A 17067-nucleotide genomic window follows, 5' to 3' on the forward strand; every position below is an offset into this window, starting at 1 on the left:
TCATGTGAAGGCTTGACAGCTGCAATCACTTACTTGTGACAGCAAGACATCTGCAACACTACTTCACCACTCACAAAGCTTTCCCCCTGCAGGTGGAAGCCAGTAGCTTGAACCTGAGTCCTTGCCCATTGTAACATGTGCATTCAACCAGGTGCACCCACCACCCAGCCCCCAAGGTACTAGATTTTAATTACTGTTTTATCTACCTGCTAGCATTGTTAGCCTATATACTAGCATACTAAATCATGTATCATTTTCTTTATTTTTTGTTCTAATCATTAGGGCATTAAATTAATTTCTTACTCCTTTAATAGGTGTGCAATACATAAATTTCACTTCACTAAAGAATGAGACATTATAAAACATTTGTAACAAAAGCAGGTAAAATAGCTCACTTGGATAGTGTGCTATATTGCCATGTGCAACTCCTAGGTTCAAACCCAGTCCCCATGGCATTGAAGGAAACTTTGTGGTCTCTTCCAGTCTTTCTGCCTCTGTCTCTATTAAAAATAATAATCCTGAACTGGAATTGGCATATTGCATCAAAGTAAAGACTCTGGGGTGTGTAGAGGAGAGAATAAAGGTTCAAAAAGGATGACAGAGGACCTAGTGGGGGTTGTATTGTTATATGGAAAACTGGAAAATGTTATGCATGTAGAAACTATTGTATTTACTGTCGAATGTAAAACATTAATTCCCCAATTAAAAAAAATTTTTTTAATCATGGTGGGAGTTGAGTGGTAGTGCAGCGGGTTAACTGCACATGGCACAAAGCACAAGGACCGGCGTAAGGATAGTGGTTTGAGCCCCCGGCTCCCCACCTGCAGGGGAGTCACTTCACAAGTGGTGGAGCAGGTCTGCAGGTGTCTGTCTTTCTCTCCCCCTTTCTGTCTTCCCCTCCTCTCTTCATTTCTTTCTATCCTATCCAATGACAGCAACAACAATAATAATAACCACAACAGTGATAAAACAACAAGGGCAACAAAAGGGGAAAAATGGTCTCCAGGAGCAGTGGATTCGTGGTGTAGGCACCGAGCCCCGGCAATAACCCTGGAGGCAAAAAACAAAAAAATAAATAAAAATAATGGTAAGATGGGACTTCAGAGATGAGAGTTGCTCTACAGGTATGACTATCTTTCAGCAATGAGAAATTAATAGTCTTGAATGTCCCACCAGTTCTAAGGTAATATCTTTTATCTTATTTTATACCCCAGACTTTTCTGCATGTATTTCCAAAAGAGACTAGTACCTTTTGAGGGATAGGCAGGTAGTATATTATATTTCAAGACTCTCTTTGACTGGTTTGCTTGCTATTTTTTCTTTTGGAATATCACTTAACCCTCTGTCATAACTGCCCCATCTGGGAAATGAGTAAGGATCACATACTTTATAGCTTCATAATGGTGATCAGCTGAGACAGCAAATCAGCCGTGCTTCATATCCATAAAGTCAACATCACACAAGATACTATAGTTGTTGAAAGAAGAAAGAAGCACATTCTCTGAATTTCCACAGACCTCCCCTTCCCCCTCACTCGAGAACCTCAAGAGGTCTAAAGTGAGAGACGACAGCTAACTCAAGCTCCAAACTGGGTTCCCATCCAACTTTGCCACAAACCTCATACTTCACACCAGCCCCAATGACATCACCTTCCTAACATTCGGTCACTCCACTGGGAAAACGCAGGAGTTAGAGTGGCTGTTGACTACAGGGCTGGCTAGCTCTGACAGACTCAGACAGATATCAGGCTTTTCTTCACCTTTCAACCTCAAAACTTGACTACCAAGCTTTGAAACCACCCGCTTCCAAAAGTTGATTTGCATCCAATACTAAAGTTCAGCAACTTGCTGCTGATTTAACTGCTCCCAGATCAGCCACTTGATTTTCTGGTAAGGGGCCATTCAATTTCTCCAGGACATGGTGAAAGGTTCCAGCAACTTGGAGCAACATTCAAAACACATTTGAGTAGAGGCTCAAGGGCACACCCAATCTACATGGAATAGAGATGAGGAGGCAAGATCTGGAACAGGAGGCAAAACATAAAGTCATAAGTATGGGATGTGGGCATGGTGGGCAAGAAGAGTCTCCTAAAGAGATGAGTTACAAGGGGGGATAGCATAGTGGTTATGCAAGTCTTTCATGCCTGAGGCCCAGGGTCATGCCCCAGAACAACCATATGCTAGAGCTGGACTCTCTCTCTCTCTCTCTCTCTCTCTCTCTCTCTCTCTCTCTCGTGTGTATCTTTCTCTCTGTATCTTTATTTCATTAAAAAATAAATAAATAGGTCTCGGCAGTGGTGCATCTGGTTAAGTACATATGTTACCATGTTCAAGGACCTGGGTTCAAGCCCCCAGTCCCCATATGCAAGAGGAAAGCTTCACAAGTGGTAAAGTAGTATAGCAGGCATCTCTTTCTCTCTCCCTCTCTCTCTTTTTAAAAATTTTTAATATGTATTTATTTATTTATTCCCTTTTGTTGCCCTTGTTGTTTTATTGTTGTAGTTATTATTGTTGTTGTTATTGACATTGTCATTGTTGGATAGGACAGAGAAAAATGGAGAGAGGAAGGGAAGACAGAGAGGGGGAGAGAAGGATAGACACCTGCAGACCTGCTTCACCACCTGTGAAGCAACACCCCTGCAGGTGGGGAGCCGGGGTCTTGAACCAGGATCCTAATGCCGGTCCTTGCACTTTGCGCCACCTGCGCTTAACCCGCTGTGCTATCGCCAGACTCCCCCTCTCTCTTTTTTTTAAAAAAATGTTTATAATCTTTATTTATTTGATAGAAACAGCCGGGTATCCAGAGGGAAAATTGAGACAGAAAGGAAGACAGACTTCTTCTTCTTCTAGCGTTTGCCCTTCTTCCGTAGCCAGTTAACAGCGTCAGGTTGAGCCTGATGTAAAGTTTCGAGACCTCCTTTGAATCTGGAGAGGTGGCAGTCGCTGACTATGTGGGTCATAGTCTGTCTGTAGCCACAGGGGCAGTTTGGGTCATCTCTGGCTCCCCAGCGGTGGAACATAGCAGCGCACCGGCCATGGCCTGTTCGATAGCGATTGAGGAGGGCCCAATCATAGCGTGCTAGGTCAAAGCCGGGTTGACACTTGCAGGGGTCTGTGATGAGGTGTTTGTTCTTTACCTCAGCTGACTGCCAACTCTGTTTCCAAGAGTCTGGAACAGAGAAGTTCAGTGTAGGCGTAGGAGACCAGATTGGATGATGAGACGTCAAGCGTTGAACAGGGTGGGCGAAGATATCCATGTATATTGGCAGGTCCGGTCGAGCGTAGACATGGGAAATGAACTTAGATGATGTCGCATCCCGACGAATATCTGGCAGGGCGATGTTGCTAAGAACTGGCAGCCATGGAACCAGGGTGGAATGGATGGTTCCAGAAATTATCCTCATGGAGGAATATAATTTGGAATCGACCAAGTGGACATGGGGGCTACGGAACCATACTGGGACACAGTATTCTGCAGTGGAATAGCATAATGCCAGAGATGATGATTGTAGTGTGGAAGCGCTCGCGCCCCATGAGGAGCTGGCCAGTCTTGCAATGATGTTATTCCTCGCGCCCACCTTTGCTGCAGTTTTTATGAGATGATCGTGAAATGACAGAGTGCGATCGAGAGTAACGCCAAGATAGACTGGCTGGGCTTCATGCACATTAAGCTCACGCGAGGCCGAGGCATGGTGTAGATGGAAAACAGATGATACCGTTTTTGCAGTGCTAGGGATTAGTCGCCATTTTTTACAGTAATCAGATATCAGAGACATGTCTTTCGTGAGTGTTTCCTCGAGGATGTCGAACTTGGATGCCTGAGTTGCACAGCAGATGTCATCGGCGTAGATGAACTTCCTTGAAGAAGTTTCTGGGAGGTCATTGATGTAAATATTAAATAGCGTAAGAGCCAGAACAGAGCCCTGGGGGAGGCCACTTGAGACAAGTCTCCATCTGCTAGGCTTGTCACCCAGATGCACCTGGAATCTTCTGTTTTGGAGAAGAAACGATATAGTGTTGGCCACCCATGGAGGCGGGCATCTTGAGATCTTGACTAGGAGACCACGATGCCAGACCATGTCATAGGCTGCTGTGAGATCAACAAAGACAGCACCCGTCTTTAAATTCTTCTGGAATCCATTTTCAATGTAAGTTGAGAGGGCCAGGACTTGTTCGCAGGTAGATCTTCCTGGGCGAAAACCAACTTGGGCGGGTGATAGGAATTTCTCTGTAAGAGGAGAAATTCATGACAGAAGCAGCCTCTCAAGGAGTTTGTAACACACGGAGAGGAGAGAAATTGGTCTATAGCTGGTGGCCAGTGTTGGGTCTTTCTTTGGTTTCAAAACTGCTATTATCTTTGCACGATGCCAAATTTTGGGCATAGATTCGGATTCCAAGATGTGGGACAGGAATGTAGTGAGCCACTTCTTTGCTGCGGGGCCCAAGTTAAGAATGAGTTCTGGGGTGATGTTATCATAGCCAGCAGCCGTTCCCGGTTTAACCCTCTTCAAACCATCTTCCAGTTCAGACAGTGTAAAGGGAGAGAGTTTTGGAGATGGACAAGATAAACGGAAGTGGGATGACCACTCATGGGAAATTTCTCAGACTGAGAGATACCTGCAGAACTACTTCACCAGTCACTTGTGAAGCTTCACACCTGCAGGTGGGGACCAGAGGCTTGAACCTAGGTCCTTGAATAATGTAACATGTGCACTAACTAGCGGCACCACCACCAGGCCTCCCTCTCTCCCTTTCTATACCCTTTCCCTCTGGATTTCTCTCTGACTCTATCCAACAAAATAAAAATAAATTAAATATTTTTTAATGAATTAAATTATTTTTTTAATAGAGGTGAGTTATAGCCATCTGGTGGCTGTGTGACAGGGAAGGAAGGTAGGAAGGAATAATCTAGAAGAGACATGGGTAGAGCAAAAGCTAATAGCCAGGAGGTGGTCTTCGGGGATGTGAGACTAAAGAAGTTAGGAGGCTGGAGCATGCCTTGGATGTCCAGACTGTGGGTTTTGGATTTGATCAATGATGGTCACTGAAAGTCTTTTATTTGAGTAGATGGAAAAAATCTTGTCTCTCTGGGATACGAGACTCCTGAGGAATGCAGAGGGTAGTGGCAGGGCCAGGAAATTCAGGAGGCACGGAGGGCTGAGCCCAGCTCTCACAGCGGGCCCCAGCCTGTCTGCCAGAGCAGGAAAGGGAAACAAACAGAGGCCTGATGATCCAGGCTCAAAGCCCTACCTCAAGGCCCTGTGTGAGTCTCCACACTGGAGCTAGGCCACAGGCTACCAGCTCAGACAGTGTTAGTCTCCCAGCACCCTGCAAATGTCTCGGCCTCATGCTTCCTAAGGACTCTGGCCAAGGAGAAGAAGTGCTTGGCCTGTAGTGGTTTGTGCTCCATGAGTCTGAGCTGGCCTTCTCAGAGACAGCTGGCCAGCTCACCCGCTCCTCTGGCTCCAATATAGCACTTCCCTTTCAGCTTTTGAATTTCAAAGCAAACCTGAAGCTGACTACAAACAGATGGATGGGGTCATAAAAATCCCCCAGGCAGGGAGCAAAAAGCCTCAAGGTTGTAAAAGAGAGGCTTCTTTGGAAGATTGCTTCCCTGAACCCATGCTGGGTGTCTGTCTTCCTGAGCCCCCTCCTGCTCTTTGCTGCAAAGATATCAGATATGTCTTGTTCACCTTCCTCTACTCAGATGCTACCCAGTCTTCACCATCAGACACATTTTCCTGGTAAATGCTGCCACAGCTTCTCCCAAACCCCACTCTTCAACACCAACCCAGCCATCAAGCTGCATTCCTGTTTCTGAATTACAACCCCCACCCCACACATACACCATTCTTTTTTCCCCTCCAGGCCTTGTCTCACCACTTCCTCTGATAAACAGAAAAGGCAGCAAGTCTCAGGCCCTGCTTGCAACCCCTCAGGTGTCATCTAGAAGCAGACTAGACAGTCCCAAGAGTGGACTCAGGCCTCCTTTTCCTCCCAACAGGCCAGGTCCCTCTTCCACCTTTACCTTTAACATCAATTGGAAATAGCTTCCAAGACACTTCCTGTGAAAGTAAGGTGTAGGCCCAGCTCCCTAGAAACATTTGTAAGCTACAGGCAACAGTTGGTTGGCAAATGGATATTCATTGTCTGCATTAACATTTTTTTTGTTTATATGACTCTCACTGTTCTTATTCAAACTTTTTTTGTTGTTTTTTTGCCTCCAGGGTTATAGCCAGGACTCCATGCCTGCACTACAAATCCACTGCTTCTGGTGGCCATTTTTTTTTCTTTTCATTTTTATTGGATAGCACAGATAGAAATTAAGAGGGTAGGGAGAGTTAGAGAGAGGACGAGAAAGATAGCCACCTGTAGGCCTGCTTCACCACTTGTGAAGTGTCCCCACACACACAGGTGGGGAGCCAGGGGCTTGAACTGGGATCCCAGCATGGGTCACTGTGCTTCGTGCTGTGTGTGCTTAACTTGTTACACCACTACGTGCCCCTCATTCTAACTTTTTAAAAAAAGTCTTTATTGTACATTGGATAAAGACAGTCATAAATTGAAAGGAAGGGAGAGAGAGAGACAGAGAGACACCTATAGCCCTGCTTCACCATTCACAATGCTTTCCCCCTACAGGTGGGCACTGGGGGCTTGAACATGAGTCCTTGTGCATTGTAACATGCGCTCAACCAGATGTGCCACAACTTGGTCCCAATTGTTCTCATTCTTTTTTTTTTAACTTTTTAAATTTTTTAAAAATATTTATTTACTTTCCTTTTGTTGCCCTTGTTGTTTTATTGTTGTAGTTATTATTGTTATTGATGTCATTGTAGTTGGATAGGACAGAGAGAAATGGAGAGAGGAGGGGAAGACAGAGAGGGGGAGAGAAAGATAGACACCTGCAGATCTGCTTCACCACTTGTGAAACAACTCCTCTGCAGGTGCAGAGCCGGGGGTACGAACCAGGATCCTTACGCAGGTCCTTGTGCTTTGCGCCATGTGCTCTTAACCCGCTGCGCTACCGCCTGATACCCCATTGTTCTCATTCTATAATAGCATTGATGTAACCAGTTTAGGCCCCAATGTGATTTCAAATTAAAATTAGCAATCACCCCACTTTCCACTACCCATAATAGAGTGATAGAACCTAGGACCTGAGCTGGGCAGTGGTGCACCTGGGTGAGCACACACACATTCCCATGAGCAAGCATCCAGGTCAAGCCCCTGGATGCAGCAGGGAAGCTTCATAAGCAGTAAAGCAGGTTTGCAGGTGTCTCTCTCCCTTTCTATTTGCCCTTCTCCTCTCAATTTTTCTCTGTCTTACTAGTAAGATTTAAAAAAAAAAATCTAGGATTTACCTTTCTCTCATTGTGTCTCATTGTTGTCATTTTGACAAATTATTCAGAGATTCCAGAATTCTGAAAAGAACCACTAGTGTAGTTTTCTTTTTTTATTTTTAAAATTTATTTATAAAATGAAAATATTGAAAAGGCCATAGGACAAGAGGGGTACAATTCCAAATAGTTACCATCACCAGAATTCCGTGTCCTATCCCCTCCCCTGATAGCTTTCCTATTCATTATCCCCCTGGGAGTATGGACCCGGGATCATTATGGGGTGTAGAAGGTGGAAGGCCTGGCTTCTGTAATTGCTTCCCTGCTGAACATGGGTGTTGGCAAGTAGATCTATACTTCTAGCCTGTCTCTTTCTTTCCCTAGTGAGGCAGGGATCTGGGGAGGTGAGGTTCAAGGATACATTGGTCATCTGCCCAGGAAGTCAAGTTGGCATCATGGTAGCATCTGCAATTTGGTGGCTGAAAAGGAGTTAAAATATAAAGCAGAACAAATTGTTGACTAATCATGAACCTAAAGGCAAGACTATAACAGATGAGATTTGGGGGTCTCCATTTTGGAAAAGGCTAGTAGGTCTGTTTATGTATATTCCAAGGGGCCCATGACTTTACTAGTTTTTGCCTGAGCCCAACAGCTAACATGCAGGTTGACCAAAGTTATTATATGGGGGAATTGTATCATAGTTAGAAAAAGGACTAGAAAGCTGGATCAGGGAAGAGACTAGCTCCCAAATATGGGAAAAGTATATAAATATTGTTAACTGTAAACCCCATCCATTTGATCTGGAGCCCATATTCATCACAGGAGCCTGTGTAACTTCTGTATCCCTGTAGGTCTGAGCTTGCATTCTGTGGTCATGGCTAGCATACTAGGCTACACTAATTTCGGGACCCATCTTCCTGGAGTGATAGAGTACGTTGACCCAACCTGCCCTCAGAGAATGGAGCAGTCCCTACTATTGTTGATCTACATTGATGGCAAGGTCCTATAGGGGCCCCCATAGAGGTCCATGATGCTATTCCTGATGGAGATGCCCAATGATAGTGGAGAGAGGGATCTGTTAGAGGTCTAGGACCATCATGTCTGTGTTGGAATCCTAGGATTCTTTGAGTAAGGTCCTGGGTGTTGGGGTGGCCTGGTAGTAACCAAGAGAACCATCATTAAAGCCAGGTAGTCTCTTGCCCTTATCTAGCTTTTATAGTCCTTCCTTTGTCCTCTTGCTATTTTTTAAATATTGAACTCAACTTTGAGGCACTGGTATGGATACTTTTTTTAAAATTTTTAACACTTGTTTATCTATTTTAAAGAGAAAGAGTAGGGGGGAGGGAGGGTGAGAGGGAAGGTAAGGGAGAAAGACAGAGAGAGAGACCAGAACACAGCTCAACTCTAGCATATGTTGGAATGACAATTGAACTTGGTATTCATTTTCTGGGGCCTCAGGCAAGCTGGCTGAGTGTACAGCCTCTGCACTATCTCCCTAACCCTGTAGCCTGCCTTCTGTTAACCAGTCTTTCCAAGAAGGTTAATGTAGGTAAGAAGCCTGATAGTCTGCACATAGATATTAAGCAGTTTTTCCTCTACTGTCATTATCTGAAGATTCCAATTTTTCTGGGGTCCACTGATAGGAAGAATTCCTCCCAAACATTAGTCTCTAGCTCCTAAAAGGGACTTCCTATAACCTAGTTGCTGAAATTAAAACCACTTGGGTCACTCATTGATAAGATGTGCAAGCCGACATATTGTATCCTTGTGCTAATCAGTGACAGGTGTCTACCACCTATATTTTGGCATCATTGGCAAAATATTTTCATATACTTTATCTCTCACTCTTGACTCAGAAAACACCTTCCTGTTTGTGACTAACCCCATATAGGACACTGAGTAGTTTCTGGATCGACGGTAACTGTATGCTTTTCATGCAAACACAACTTTAAACTGTTTAAATAATAGGAGACAGGAAGTACATGAAGTTAAAATCACCTCAAAGTAGCTGCTGTGGGGATTTTTTATTATTCAACACAGGAAGTGTCATTCTACTCAGCAGTGTGGGTTCCTTCTCTCCAAGTAGGAGATGACTGTACTCAAAAGGATGCCCTGTGTCACAGAAGAGTTCTGAGCACAGAAGTAGAAAATCCAGGCTAAAGAGTAGGTTACTGTGGCAGAATGAGTGACAGCATATGTTCAGACCTTGGAATCAGAGCTAGAATCCCAGTTCTGCTTTTTGCAAGTGACTTAGCTATAAGGATTGTTATGAAGTGTGAATAGAAACTACTGCCAGGCTAGCTTCGTGAGCGGGAGAGAGAGACGACCAGAGACTCGTGGCTGAGTGGTACGCAGTTCAGTCTTTATTCATGTGGAACGCAGCGCAATCTAAGCTATCTCTAATCACAATCCTGTCGTTATATATCCTGAGGCGGAAGTGTCAGGTCCAAAGAGGATGTACGTAGGATAGAGGGTGGGGAGAAGGAAAAAATGTGCAAAACAGTGAGGATTAAACCAATGCCCTGGAGGCAGGGTGGTGCTTAGTTAACAGTGGTTATGTAAATAGAATATAGTATTAAGCAAGGGGGATTAAACCAATGAAACAGAAGGGGTTTTAGAAGCAGAATTTAGAAGCATACCAACAAACTACCATGCTCAAGATATGCTGTTATTACTAAAAAAAAAAAAAGTCCTGTTATCCAAGCAAATGGAAGTTGGGAGCCATCACTAAATTAATAAGAATAACTGGTGTTGGGTGAAGCAGAGATGCCTCAGAAATGCACAGATAATTGTTTTCATGTATTTGTGGAATAAATGACATATAAGAACAAGAACAACTCAGGGGAGCTGGAAGGTAGCTCACCAGGTAGAATGCACACTCTACTCTCAAAAAGCCACCAGAAGCACCATGTGGCCACGTCATGCAGAGGGGGAGCTTCATGAGTGGTGCAGCAGTGCTGTGGTGTCTCTCTTTCTCTTTCTGTCTCTCATTTCTATCTATAAAAGGATAAAATACAGAAAGAGGAGGGGAAAGAGGAAGAGGGAAGGATAACAACAGCAGCAACCTGGACAGCAACAGCCTGCTAAGAACAGTAGGATTGTGTAGGCATGAGCCCCACTGAAAATCTGGGCAAAAAAATAATATATTATTATTATTATTAAAACTAAAAAGAAAAACTCAGCCTTCAATGCATCTTTGACAGTAAAGACCATTGTCCTGCTCTACAGGTGAGGAAGCTAAAGTTCTGAAAGTTTAGGGAGTTTTTCCATCACTTAGTCAGTGTCAAACTACATAAAATACTATTTTAAATGAAAGTTTTGCATGCAAGACAAAGGAACTTCACTAGTATCCCCTTAGATTTCAAACTGAAGACAACTTGTCCCAATTCAGAAGAAGCCCAGACCATGGCTACAGGGCTTATTGAAGAATAAACCAGTTTGGCAACCATATACAACTCTTCCCCAACCAGTCAAGCTGGAGATAAGAGTGAAGAACTTGAGGATCCTACAGGTGTGACCTACAGAGCAGAATTACAGTAAGGTTAGGCGGGAGTGATCCTCCAACCAGAAAAAGAGCCAGAATTGGGCTATCTGTCCCACAAACAGTACTTATACCCTCTTTTCCTCTCACTTCCCCCACTCAGGCTTGCAGGAGTTTGAAGCAAACTCCAATAAGGAAGACAGGTAGGGCTGGCGAGATCACATAATGATATACAAAAAAAAAACACAAAACTTTCATGCATGAGGAAACAAGGTACTAGGTTCAGTCATTCACCACCATGAACTAGAGCTGAACAGTGCTCTGTTAAAAAAAAAAAAAAAAAAGGTGATGGCACATGTGGTTGAGCGCACATGTTACAGGGCGCAAGAACCTGGGTTTGAGACCCCAGTCCCCAACTGCAAGGGGAAAGCTTCACAAGTGGTGAGGCAGTGCTGCAGGTGTCTCTCCCTATCTCCCCTCCCCTCTCAATTTGGCTGTGTCTATCCAATAAATAAATATAATAATAATAAGAAGAAAGGATTTAAAAATACGTGGAAGGCAGATGTAGGGCTTACCGTGAGGAGAGCTGAAGTTGCTGGGTGGAGGAATAGTAAAAACTTTGAAATTGGTAGGAAAAAAATAGAGTTTGATAATATTAGAGTACTTTTATTTGCCACCAGGTTTATTTTGCCTCCATGTCTGCATGGCTCCACCACTCCCAGCAATTTTCTGATAGAGTTTGAGAGATAAAGAGGGAGAAAGAGAGAAAAGAAACAACACCTATGGTACTGCTTCACCATTCATTAGCTTCTTCCCTGCAGCTGGTAACAGGACTTGAACCCAGGCCCTCATGCATGATAACACGTGTGCTCCACCAGCTAAGTTATCACCCAGCCCCAATACCAGAGTTTTTAATACACAAAAGAGGAAACTCTTCTGATGCCTGATGGTAATGGAAAGCTATTGACTCTGTACAAAAGTATATCCAGAGGGAGTTGGGCAGTAGTACAGTGGGTTAAATGCATGTGGTGCAAAGTGCAAGGACCGGAGTAAGGATCGGTTCATGCCCCAGCTCCTCACCTGCAGGGGAGTAGTTTCACAGGTGGTGAAGCAGGTCTGTAGATGTCTGTCTTTCTCTCCCCTTCTCTGTCTTCCCCTCCTTTCTTCATTTCTCTCTGTCCTATCTAACAATGATGACAACAATAATAACTGCAACAATAAAACAACAAGGGCAACAAAAGGGAAAAATAAATAAACTAATTTTTTTTTTAAAAAGTACATCCAGATATGGGCAGGGACCACACAGCCCAGTTGAAGGGGATAATTGGGGCAGGGGGTGGGGGAAAGAAATTGAAGTTGTTTTATATTTGCACTTCACTAAGCCCAATGGGACTAATCCACAAGATACATTTGGAAATGAGGTCATCAAATTGGCCACACAAGCAGCATCAGGTAAGACAAGGTGATAAAGAAATCCAAACCAGACCTCCTTTGGGGTTCTTCTTTGGGCTGTCCTGGGACTCACACTTCCCAGCTCATGTGCAAAGAGGGCCCAGGTAGCCAATCTCAGGAGTCACAACCATAGCACTTGAGAACCATTAAATCCAATTAGATTATGTTACCTACATAGTAAACTGTGTATAATTCTCATTCTAAAGGAGGGCCTGAACACTCCCAAAATGAACGTTCAAAATATTTAATAAAATAAAATGAAATAAATACAGATTTTGATGAATTATTGATTTATTTAATAAAATATTTAATTTTTAATAAAATTATTGAGTTATTTAATAAAATGTAATGAAATAAATACAGATTTTGGTTGTGTGGATACAGCTAAATGAGGGAAACCACTACGGTCCAGATTCTGCAGAGCAGAGGCTCATGCCATTGTCTGTCAAGCCCCATCAATGGCAAAACATGTTTTCAAAGAGTCGTTACAAGCCCCTGCAGTGGGTGCTTGTTGGTTTAACATAACATCTGTGTTCACAAAGTTGTTGGTCAGGTGGATTTCACACACGGGGAAGACCAGTATCAGACATCTGTTTGTACACACTCTCTTAGGGCCCTGGTTTTCCAGATATTCCATGCAGGGTGCAGTGCTGTGCTATGGGTCCTGAGGGTCAGTGGTGTCAGCTTGATTTTACTGGTGCCATCATGGTTTTGAAAAATGACGGACTGTTAGGGGTGGGTTAGATGAAGACTGTGGGGACAAGTCTCCTGAACAGGATCTTCATACAAAAACAACTGCTGTAGGGGTCAAGTGATGGTATACCAGGTCAAAAGCACATGCTACAAAGCACAGGGACCCAGTTTGGAGGCCCTTGTTCCCACCTGAAGGGGAAAAGCTTTGCAAGTGGTGAAGTAGTGCTGCAGGTGTCTCTCTTTCTCTCTCCCTTTCTCTCACCTCTTCCCTCTAGATCTTTGGTTGTCTCTAGCAAATAAATAAATAAAGATAATTTTAAAAGTTTTTTTTTAAAAAACTATTACACTTCCCTCAATCATTCCAAAGCTAACTTTGTCAGACAAAGTAAGGACTATGAAAGCTGAATAAGGGCAAGAAACCAGCATACTTTAATGATGACTATTTAATCACTACCAGGCCACCCTATAACCTGGGGCCCTAGGCACGGGGTCCTTGGATTCCCACACAGACATGATAGGCTTAGACCCCTAACAGATCCCTCTCTCCACTATCATTGGTCATCTCCATCAGGAATAGAATCATGGACCCCTATGGGGGCCCCTCTAGGACCTTGCCATCAATGTGGATCAACAATAGTAGAGACTACCCCATTCTCTGAAGGGAGGTTGGGCAACATACTCTACCACTCCAGGAAGATGGGTCCTGAAATTAGTGCAGCCTAGAATGTTCCTAGCCATGACCACAGAATACAAGCTCAGACCTACAGGGATACAGAAGTTACACAGGCTCCTGTGATGAACATGGGTCCCAGATCAAATGAATGGAGCTTACAGTTGACAATATTATATACATTTCCCATATTTGGGAGCTAGTCTCTTCCCTGATCCAGCTTTCTAGTCCTATTTTCAACTATGACACCATCTCGTCAGACAATAACGTGGATCCACCTGCATATTAGTTATCAGGTTCAGGCAAAATCTAGTAAAGTCATGGGCCCCTTGGAATATACCTAAAACAGACCTACTAGCTTTTTCCAAAATAGAGACCCTCAAATCTTCATCTACAATATCCTTGCCTTTAGGTTCATGATTAGTCAACAATGTGTTTGGCTTTATATGTTAACTCTTTCTCAGCCACCAAGTTGCAGATGCTATCATGATATCAACCTGACTTCCCTGTGCAGATGACCCCACCAATGTGTCCTGGACCCCCACCTCCCCAAATCCCTACCTCACTAGGGAAAGAGACAGGCTGGAAGTATGGGTCGGCCTGCCAATGCCATTTTCAGTAGGGAAGCAATTGCAGAAGCTAGAACTTCCACCTTCTGCACCCCGTAATGGTCCTGGGTCCATACTCCCAGAGAGTTAAAGAATAGGAAAGCTATCAGGGGAGGGGAGGGGGATACAGAGTTCTGGTGATGACAACTGTGTGGAATTGTACCCCTCTTATCCTATGGTCTTGTCAGTGTTTCCATTTTATAGATAAAAATTTAAAAAACTATTGTTAGACAATTTGCAAGACCCTCTATGCAAATTAGGTATTTTGAAGTGACCAATCCCTGCTAGCTGACTGCAGAAACCAATAACAGGAAGAGATGACTTGTTTCCATTTAGGTCCACCAACAGAATATATTAGAACTTGACTCTGGGAAGCTGGAGTTATCTCTAGTGGTCTGCATGGCTATCATCTCTCTTGCTTTTTTCTCTATGAATAGAGAGCATCTGGCCTGAATCATGTACTTTACTGATTCTTCAAAAGAACTGTTGTTACAGACCTGGTGCTATGAAGTCCAACAGGGCTTTCCTGAGATCTTTAACACTCCAGTGAGCCTGAGAGCCTGCTTTCCCCTGGTGTCCAGCAGCCCATCAGGGTCTCTCTAAGAGAGTTAGAACATGCTTCCCCTACAACAGAACCATTCCTGGGTCTCACAGAGGGAAGATATAAAGATACTGATTGTACAGCAGGTAACACCTAGGGCTGATTAAATAACTCAGCTGATGTATGTGACCTGGATTCAAATCTGGTCCCCACTGCTATTCTCTCTCTCTCTCTCTCTCTCTCTCTCTCTCTCTCTGTGTGTGTGTGTGTGTGTGTGTGTGTGTGTGTGTCTATCTGAAAAAGTTCAGAGTATTGAATCCCCAAAGATGACAAAGGAGTTACATATAGAAATAAATAAGTGCTTCCCTGCAATCAGGGGTAGGAGGAGCAGTTAACTGTAAAGGGACACAAGAAATATTTTGGGTTGATGAAAGTATTCTATCTTGATTAAGACAATTATTGCACAGGCATATGTTTTTAAAACTCATCAAACTATATGTACTTCAATCTTGGTTTGTGCACCTACATTGTCCCTAATATTGTTTTTAACAGTGTGTGTGTGTGTGTGTGTGTGTGTGTGTGTGTGTGTGTGTGTGTGTGTGTAAGTGGGTAGACATGTAAGAGAGAAAGAACAAGGGGACTGATAGCTAGGCAGATACTCAGTTGGCTTACAGAATCCAGATGGAGAGAATGTATAGGTCTGTTTCTATAACTGCCAGTATCACCACCATCCTCCTAGTGCCACAGAAGGCCCCACTCATATACTTATCTTCAGCCTTGTTGAATCACTAGCTCAGTAATGTTTCTGCTTACAACCACCATTGCTCTCAAAAAACTGAGTTTCTGCAAAACTCAGGGACTGAGAGAAATTCATCCATGTCCTCCCTTTTCCATTTAACTATTCCTGATTCCAGGTGATGATTCTGATTGAAAGACCTTCCCTGTGCTCATCCAGCCTGTAAAAACAGGCATCTGGCATCTTCCTGATATGTAGTGGAAGACAGTTTTTACTTCTCAGCAAGATCTATAGGCTGAGAACTCCCTAAACATGGGAATGTGAGGCTGTCAATGGGTAACCAAAATGAATGGCAGGTGTCCACATAGATACCACAAACACACTCCTCAAAAGAACTGTCTAGGTTCTTGATTATTCAACAATTTGTTCTGCTTTATGTCTTAGTGCTTTTCAACCATCAAGTTGCAGATGCTACTATGATGCCAACATGACTTCCCTGGGCAGACAACCCCATCAATGTGTTCTGAAACCTCACTTCTCAGAGCCCTACCCCACTAGGGAAAGATAAAAATGGGCTGGGAGTATGGATCAATATGCCAACATCCATGTCCACTGGAGAAGAAATTATAGAAGCCGGACATCCTACCTTTTGCATCCCATAAAGATCTTTGGTGCATACTCCCAGAAGAATAAAGAATAGAGAACCTTTCAATGGAGGGGATGGGATATGGATCTCTAGTGGTGGGAATTGTATGGAAATATACCCCATTATCCCAGTATCTTGTAAATTATTATTAAATCACGAATAATAAAAAAGAGTTGTCCATACCAGCTATCTCTGTCCCATCTCCCACTCTCTCTTCTTCCTTTGCTCATATGTTCCCCATCATCACCCTCCCAGCTCATGGTTCACTGAAGTCACCAATGTCATTGAATCTAGCAGCAAACATGTGTTCCTATTGACAATTACCTTCTCCTTTTTTTTTTTTTTGGATAGAGAAAGGAATAAAGAGAAAAGACAAGAAAAAGACACACCTGCAGCACAGTTTTACCACTCATGAAGATTCCGCTTTGCAGGTGGAGACCAGGAGCTTGATCCCAGGTCCTTGTACATGTGCATTATAATGTGTATGCTCTGCTGGGTGTGCCAGTGCCCAGCCCCAATTCCCTCATTCCTGAAACACCACCTCCCATGTGTGCCAACGACTCCATCTCCTACTGACTTTCCTTTAATTCTTCTTATTTTGTCTGCTTTGTAAGATCATCCCTCTACCAGCATTGGAGTCCAAGGCTCAGTCTAAGGGCCTCTTCTCTTTTTTTGATATCATCACTTGTGACTCACATCCATCTCTGGCCTGGTCCTCCTCTCCAAGCCTTAGATCTACCTGGCACCTAAATGTAGACATCTCTAATGTGATAAGGTACTCCCCTCTCTTCCTTCTTAAGACAGGAATCCTATAGGTCCAGATTAAAAATATCAGTGTTAGTATTTACTGAGAATTTTGAATTGGAAATGCTACTTGGATATGTAGCCACAAACCTGCTTCTTG

The 17067-nt window shown here is 43.6% G+C and overlaps 1 protein-coding gene across 1 annotated transcript in view; it reads left to right on the forward strand.

Annotated features, from left to right (window-relative positions):
• LOC103111987 (metalloprotease TIKI2) overlaps positions 1-16330 on the forward strand; it is a 65236-nt gene extending 48906 nt beyond the window's left edge. The window contains exon 4 of the mRNA XM_060205937.1: positions 15962-16330. Coding sequence (XP_060061920.1) covers positions 15962-16085 — 124 coding nt within the window. The 3' untranslated portion in view covers positions 16086-16330. The remainder of the gene's footprint in view (positions 1-15961) is intronic.
• Positions 16331-17067: the final 737 nt, after the last annotated feature.

The sequence above is a fragment of the Erinaceus europaeus genome, chromosome 13 (assembly GCF_950295315.1).
Source record: "Erinaceus europaeus chromosome 13, mEriEur2.1, whole genome shotgun sequence".
Lineage (NCBI taxonomy): Eukaryota > Metazoa > Chordata > Mammalia > Eulipotyphla > Erinaceidae > Erinaceus > Erinaceus europaeus.